Source organism: Larus michahellis, chromosome 2 (assembly GCF_964199755.1).
Source record: "Larus michahellis chromosome 2, bLarMic1.1, whole genome shotgun sequence".
Classification (NCBI taxonomy): Eukaryota; Metazoa; Chordata; class Aves; order Charadriiformes; family Laridae; genus Larus; species Larus michahellis.
The window spans coordinates 157,248,192-157,256,287 of NC_133897.1; the positions used below are offsets into that span (position 1 = coordinate 157,248,192).

An 8,096-nucleotide genomic window follows, 5' to 3' on the forward strand; every position below is an offset into this window, starting at 1 on the left:
TGTGGAAGAAAAAACAGGAACAAACGTGAGCTTTTTCGTACCATGAACCAAATCTCTCTAATTACACATTCATTGCTAGCATTGTACACACCAACACAAGTTCATTCCTACAAGTGTTCTTCTTAAAAATATCCAAAGTGAATCGTTAAATGATGCAGCCAGCATCCTAGAATTAAAATGACCTCCTACACAACACTTATGGTTGTTGAGCAGACGAGTGAAAAAAACCAGAGCTCACAGAACCTCACAAGACAGACGGACAAATTCTTCATGATCTACCAGCCTATGGTTAAGATGCTCCGGTCAGACTTCTCCACTAAGAAACTGAGGTGTCCTGTAATCTCAGTTACAGAAGAGGAGTTCAAGACACTTGTGTTGAGAGTTGATCAGTCATTTGTAGATGTCATCTCTTCTGCCTGCAAACACTGGGCTACCACGGGGAGGGGGGGAACAGCAATATGTCTTAAGGAGGAACAACAAAGTGGTGCGTATGTGTGGACAGAAATATGTATTATACTGGGAGCTTAAAAACCATCCCCTCATTAACTCTGTGCCCTAGATGCACTCAATTCCTTCTTGTCCTAAGGGAAAGGAGTAGAAGTCACTGAACCTGCAGCCATAGCTTGCCTTTCTGTAAAATGGGAGCCATTCTTTGTCTCTAAGTCACACACAGAGTACTTTGAAGATGAAAGCTGCTATGGTCTTAACCACAAAGCTACCAGACATTTTGTCTCCAGTCCTTCGAAACATCTCAGCATTCCAGCTATCTCACAGCCCAGCAGGAAGGAGTCAATCAACGTCCTTGAAGGTCAGCACAGATGCCAGCGAACAGGGCAGTGCTCGGCATCTTAAAGCATCAAGGCAGACACAATTTTGACTTGGAAAACATACGCTTGGAGGGTGAAATGCATTTCTGTAGTAGCCTCTTTGTGGTACGAACTCAAATCCCTCTGTACCCACCTTTGCGTGCCCTGAAGTAGACCAAAAAACCTTTTTGGATAGAGTTCCTATTCTGCTCTCTGCCACGCACTGTTTTCTCCTCATCTTCAAGACCACACTGTCTCTGGGTAGACCATGAACGTTATTTTTCAGAAGCTGAAAACACACAAGCTGTTAAGCAGAAGATGCTATTTATAGATTCACAGGAGTACTCCATCAACCGTAGCAACTTCTATATTTTGGGGGGTAAAAAAGAAAAAAAAAAAAACCTACAACATAGCAAAAAAATTTGGGGTTTCTTAGGTATTTTATACCAAAGATTTTGGTACAGCTCGTGTGCACCCAGAACTGAGGAAGGAAGCAGCAAACTCTCCTGAATTATCACCCTCTGTTAGGCATTAACCGGCGCCGAGCCTGTAATTACACAGACTTCTTGTCCTCCGACATTTGTTCAGTCAATTGTGTTTCACGCAGCGCTGCACAACTCCTTCCACGCTTACAACCTCGCAAACCCCATTATGCAGCCCCTGGCGTCCTGCCAGGTCCAAGAGGAGGACTCTTACAAGACATTAAAAATCCTTGCCCTGGCTATGCCACAGACGAAGACAGCCCCGTACACACTTATGTAGCGAACGTTTGGCAGTTGTATGAATTGTTAACACTCCCACAAGAGTCTTTGGGTCAAGAATGCGTCCCCAAAAAATAAATTATTTGTAAGCACGTTCCCAGCGATGCCCTGTTGCGTGAAGCCCAGTATCTAAGCAGGCAAGCAGTGGCTGTCTTCCGGCACCACCATTCAGCCTTTGCTGCACGTCAATCCCTCCAAGACATTTACAGTAAGAGACTGCAGCTGCTTAGAAAAGGCAAGGAATTTCAGTGTACGCAAACCATTGGGGCAGGCAGGTTGTTGGGAGGCGGCAGCAGTAAGAAATCAGTGCAGCCCAAAATGCCTTGGTGGTAAAACCTTTAAGAAAAAAAAAAAAAATGGGAAGAAAAGCTGCGTGGAGTGGACGTGAACTCATTTCATGCTTTTTGGGAAAGGGGAAGAAACGTCAATTCGCTAGGTTTGGAATAAATCAGTTGCCCTAAAGACTGTCGTGGGACATGCCAGTGGAACACAGGATGCGTGGGAAAGGGAGGACAGGCATGCCCTCTCCTCGCCAAGCCTGTACCTTTCTCTTGCACATGAAACATTTGTTTTTCCTTACAATAGTTATCAATCTCAACAGCTGGATTGAAACTAGACCTTAAAATCATTGAACTGAACATTCCTAATCTCCACAGAGATCCCAAGCTTCAAATAAAGCACAGCTGCAGAAGAGCAGTCGTATTACGACATGTCAGGGTAAACCAAATTTGCCCAGATTCTCTGATACATGTGGGCTGTCCCTTGGATTAATACAAATGCAGAGGACCTGCAGCTGTACTTGCTGTCGTAACTGTGTCAGCATTTCTATTTGTGCCAACAAATATTTTTTTTCCCCACTCAGTTTATATTATTTGTGCGAATAGCACACGGCCATCCCTCGCAAGCCAATCAGGCCTGCTTAACAAATGGCTCTTAATCGTTGATGTGACCACCCCCGGCTCCATCTTCCACAGAAAGCAAGATTAAAATGCTGCTTCTCACCGGTCACTTCCTAACTGGAGATAAGAGGCTGCAAAAACATGAATGTTTCTCAAGCCCATATGTTCATGTCTTTCTCTTCTGCTCTGACCAAGAGCTTTGCACGGCTGAAGGCAAAGATGCCTCAAAGCAGAGGTTACTGACAAAAGCAAAAGGTTGATTTTGTTGAGTTTTCAGCTAAATGACTATAAATAAGGCACATACACTTAAAACTGATAGAATTTCTAAAATTTCACTCCTCCTTTGGGAACCTTGTTTTTATTCACCAACAGGACGACGTTTGCAGCCCCCCTCATACCTGCACATCCCTCACGCGGGGGGAGATGAGGGAGACCAATTGGTAATCCGCACCTGAGCCACCAAAATTCAGTAAATCCTTCCACTTGGTATAAATGAAGTCACAGACAACCTGTGTTGGTTCCACTGCTCTTTACTCATCCTCCTGCCTAGCCCACCCCAAGCCCCTGCCCTGCCAAAACACACGCTGGCAGAAGAGGCGAGATAAATAAAGCACATACAAAAAGGAAAAGAACCAGCATCAAGCAAATGATGAACTACAAACACTGCCAATTTCAACGTTTTCAGAGGTGTTTTCTCGTTTTTCTTTCAAGACAGCAGAGAACAATGCAATTAAAAGGAATGTAAAAATCAAGACTTGGAAGGAAAAGCAGCATTAAAGAGAATCTGCTCTGCATGAGAAGACAAGATCTTTTGAAACCCATCCGCAACAGGCCCTCCCAAAAATTATCTGCACTGATTTGCTTTGCACTACAAGAAATATTGAAATTAACAGCACATTACAGCATCTCATTTCTCAATTGCCAGAAATGAGTTACAAACCATTCAGATCAAATACTCCCTTCCCACAGGGAGCTACAGAAAGTATGCCGCTTTCAAAGAGAAGCCGTTTGCATGCAGCACACAAAACTACTCCTCCGAGGGGACGTACATGTTTTATTTTTGCTTTTATAAACTTTGATTGTTTTGAAAAAAGATCTTGCGTAAGAGCGTAACAAATTCTAAGTGCCACGTACTCGGTGATGTATTGTAGGAAACACCAGGGGCTCTGACAATGGACCAGAACTTAAGGACGGGATGGGCAGACTTTTTCCCACCTTTATGATTCTTTAATCTGATCTTGAAATCTCAAAGCATCGAAGCCCAATTCTGGAGCGCAATGGCCAAGCACAATTCCCATTGTGGACTTTTCCCAAACAACCCTGTCACCGTGTACACCACATACCACGCAACAAATGCGACCCTTGTTTTGCATGGAAGACATGGACTTCCCTTGTCGGGAGACTGAAGGTCCAGATGTACATTAAAAGTGCTGTATAAATGGCATGTTTATTAGCCATTCTTATATTTAACTCCATAACATCGTTTCTCTAAATCAGTCAGCTTAATGTTGTATTATTTTGGAGCTTATTTCATCGAGCATTAACCACAACATTATTTTTGTTAGAGGATGGAGAGAAATTTAGGGTATCTGGAGAAAACATTAGAAGTGGTTCAAGAGACCTCAGCCAGCAAAAGATAATTGTGCTATCAAAAAATATGATGCGTTAGTCATACCAGCATGTATCGCCCTCATTGAGTTGCAAAGTTAACGCAGTACGGAGGCAAATGGAAACAATCACATTACTCAGGACTGTAATTCCAGTTCCTGTAACCTTGTCGAGATCAAGGAGCTCAAAATTAACAACAGGTACACCTGAGCTAGTTCTGTGTTGATGTGAACAAAGGAAAAAAAAAATAATAAAGAAATCAGTCCACGCGTACTGTAGCTTCATCACCTCGGCTGCAGCACCCATCTGCATCCACTGGCAAGACTTCAGAGTAATTTTAATACGCTGTTGATTAACCCTGCCATCTTTACAACGAAGTTTAAGGCAGAGCAATACATATGATAAGAAGAACCTGCGAATTATTTAGTTAAATAAAAAAAAAATAATAATAAAAAAAAAAAAGGCAGGCGGATGCTGCAACAAAGCCCTCAGCACCGCAGGGCATGTGGGGCCTGGATCGCAGCCGGCGACGAGAAATAGGCACAGAGAGAGCGCTTGGGTACGCGTGGGCAGACTCCTACGCAACGTCTCCGAGATCCTGCCAGGAGCCTGCCCACGCAGACCTGACTACGTGAAACAGCGCTTAAAATGCTAATTTTCACTTTACTACTATAGGTACGATTGGTTGAAAAGGTTCTGGTTAGCTGTCAAAAAATAGCTACTTTTTCTTCGAAATTGCCACGCTCCTTTGCGCGCAACTCACGGAGAATCCTAGTGCATCTCACCAGCCGTACAGCATTAGCTGCATCAAAGTGAACTACGGGTAAAAATTACTTGTTCTACACACGCTAAATAAACCAGCAGATTTATTTATTTATTATTTAACCTTAACAACCAGCACGCTGCTGAAGATCTGCTGCGATTCCTTCTAAACCTCCCCCCCCACCCCCCCAAGTAATTGCCAATTCACAAAACAGGTTCCACTACTACGCAGGATTAGGAAAAAAAATATTCACACCTGTGCCCATCTCCATAAGCTCACGTAAACATGTTTCTGATGAGCAGCATTCCCATGCAAGCAACAATGTGTAAAGGCAAAAAAAAAAAGAAAAAAAAAAAAAAAAGAGATAAATCCATACAGCAAAGGCCCGTTTGCTTAAGAGAGAGAAAAATCAACTGCATCACTTATGGAAAGAAGCAGAGAATAAACATACTGGGTGTCCCTCTGTGCTGAAAACCAAAACCACACTTCATCTGGAACAGAACATCTCCTGCGTGTTCCCTGCGCAGCCCACTGAAACGATTCCAGGATTTGTGAACGTTTCCTGCTTTTTTGGGGGGAGGTTGTTGCTTCATTTTGAAGTGCAGTCGCTATTAAAAATACAAGGGGCCCGAGAGCCCAAGGCCCGGCACTGTCAGGACTGCAGCATTGTCTTGACAGATACACACACACACACACACACGCTCCCCCTCCTCTCCGCAATCTGCCCGCTCCTGACAAACCACGCTTTTAATTAAACATCTCCTAAGATCTGTTGAGAGGAACGTGCACATGAACCCTTGCCAAAAAATAACTTCTAGTGCGAACAGCTTCTCCACCTCCCCCCCAAAAAATAACACTAGAAGCCATTCACCTCTGCCAGGCTCCTTCCTAGAGCAGACCCCCTCCTCCTCCGCCACGACTTGGTGGCCCTTTCTCCCGCAGCCCTCCCCGCTCATCAGCCCTCCGCCGATGAAAACACCCGAAGAAATCCCATGCCCCCGGCCGGGAGAAGCACAGCATGGATGGTTGCTGCTCGCTGCCTTTCAATTACAGCGATCCCCCCCATTTATCTGACATGTCCCTCAACATCTCCCGTCAACGGCATCCATCCTTCCCAGCCGGCGCTGGGAGAAGACAAGCTGCCCTTGTCCGGGGGAACACTGCAGTATTCTGCAGTACGGCCGCCCCAAGCCCTGGGGTCTGGGGCAGGCACGACTGGCAGAACACAGCGACGCTTTTACGAGATTTATTTCCACGAGCGAAGGGCGGGAGGCGCCCGCTCGCCCAAAGAAAACCCTGCAGAAGTGCCCTTGGCTGCCAAGGATAGATGGGGAGCGCCTCTCCCAAAGGGACCCTTGGGCAGGGATTCCTGGTGGCTGGCAGAGAGAGGAGAGACCGGGCAACTTGAGATCTTTAAAATTCATACACAGCAAGAAGCAAACACCACCTCCACCAGCACACACAGCGCGAAAATAATACCATGTAACCGACCCAGTGGCAATTTTAATCCAGCCACGCATCAACTTTTGAGCATCTCCAGGCTGAGATTTTATGATTTATTTTTTTTTTCCCATGGGCACGGCACAGAAATCCTGACATTGCCCTTTCCAGCCCCACCCCAGGGCTGACAGCACCGTGTCCATCTCCTCCGCACCATGCTCGAGCCTCGCTGCATTTGTTCTGCTCACCATCTGACAGCCCGAAACAACAAAAAAAGAAGGTGGAGGAGGACAGGAGGGGGATACTAAAAAAAAAAAAAAAAAAGACAGGTTTGGAAAATGCTGAGCCTGGTGGGAGATAACAGCTTGCATGTTTGGTCAGAGAAAAGAGGGAAGGAGGGAGGGAGAGGTGGTGTCCTGCAAGCAACTCGCAAGCCCCAAACCATGGGGGTGAAGCATCTACATGGAGCCCCGTTTTTCCCAGGCTGCTTACACCGGGGTGGGGGGACACACACGCACCCAGCGCTGGGGACAGGGACCCCAAGAGCAGCCCAGGGGGTCACCCCACCACCACCGCCCCCCCGGGGCAAAGTTTCGCCGGGGCAGGTGGGGAGAGGTCTCCTCTCACCTGGGCCCCCCAGAGCCTTCAGCCTCTTACCTTCATGTCGCTGATGATGGTCTGGAAGAGCCCTCCAAGCGCGCTACATTCCTTCTCTATCACAGCCTCCATTTTCCTCGCTCGAGCACACGGGAGGAGGCAGAAACCGCTGCAATTTCACCACTAAGCTAAAAAAATTATTCAGACACCCCAATTTCCCACCTCAGGGGCGGGGGGGAAAACCGGGGGAGGGGTGGGAAACAAGCCGATGTAGGCAATAAGGGGAAAAAATAAAAAAAAAACAACACACCTGAGCCCCTATCTGCCTACACCTCTAAAAATTTAAAAACAGGAGGAAAAAATAAAAATCAAACGGGGTGGTATCGGCGCCCCTCGCCTACACAGACCTCCCCGCCCCGCTCGGGAGCGCCCGGGGGTTCAGAGCCGAGCGGGCACCGTCCTCCCACCCACCGGTGGCCACCAAGCCCATCGCCGCGCACGATGGCCCGAGCCCCGGCGGCCCCGGCCACCCCCGCCCCGGCCCGCTGAGGGCAGCGGCAGCCCGCTGGCTGGGCAGATGCGCACGCACACCCTCCCTCCCCAAAAAAATAAGGAAAAAAAAAAATATATATCTCTATATATAAAAAAAGAGACGGGATTGCGCGTTAAGCCGCTCCTCAGGGCGCAGCCTCAGGGGTCCCTGCCAGCCCCAGCGGAGCCGGCTGCGGCGAATGCGCCCGACCCGCCGCCCGCCCTCGCCAGGAACCACCCGGCCCCCCCCCGGCGGCGGCGACCGCCCCCCCCGCCCGCCGCCGGCCACGCCCCGGCCACGCCCCTCCGCGTCACCCGCTCCGGCCCCCGGTTCGCGGCCGGGTCCCGCCGCTGGGGGTTGAGCGCACGGTGGCGGGGCTCTTCTTCTGGTGACAGTCGCCGGAGTAATTGCCCAAAATTCGGCTCTTTCTGGGTGAAAATCGTCTGCCTCCGCCCGCCGGTTTAGAACCTCTCGAGGTGAACGCTCTCAGCAAGAACAGGAGATGCAGCACTGGCGGGGCCCGGCCGGCAGCAGCGTCAGTCGCAGCTTGTGTGTTTATTCACCCTGTCCCACACGTGCAAGATGATATTTAAGCGTGAGTTATATAAAACACGTTTTTTTAAAGTAATTCAGTTTTCACATCACACCAAATTTTGCAGAACACTGTGATCAAAATTACGTATTTATACC

At 48.1% G+C, this 8,096-nt stretch overlaps 1 protein-coding gene across 17 annotated transcripts in view; it reads right to left on the minus strand.

Annotated features, from left to right (window-relative positions):
* MTSS1 (MTSS I-BAR domain containing 1) overlaps nt 1-7,656 on the minus strand; it is a 128,462-nt gene extending 120,806 nt beyond the window's left edge. For 16 of the 17 annotated variants that reach the window (XM_074577809.1, XM_074577812.1, XM_074577811.1 and 13 more), the window contains exon 1: nt 6,935-7,656. In XM_074577809.1, the coding sequence (XP_074433910.1) occupies nt 6,935-7,006 (72 nt within the window). In that variant the 5' untranslated portion in view covers nt 7,007-7,656. The remainder of the gene's footprint in view (nt 1-6,934) is intronic. The other variant, XM_074577797.1, reaches the window with a different exon arrangement.
* Nucleotides 7,657-8,096: the final 440 nt, after the last annotated feature.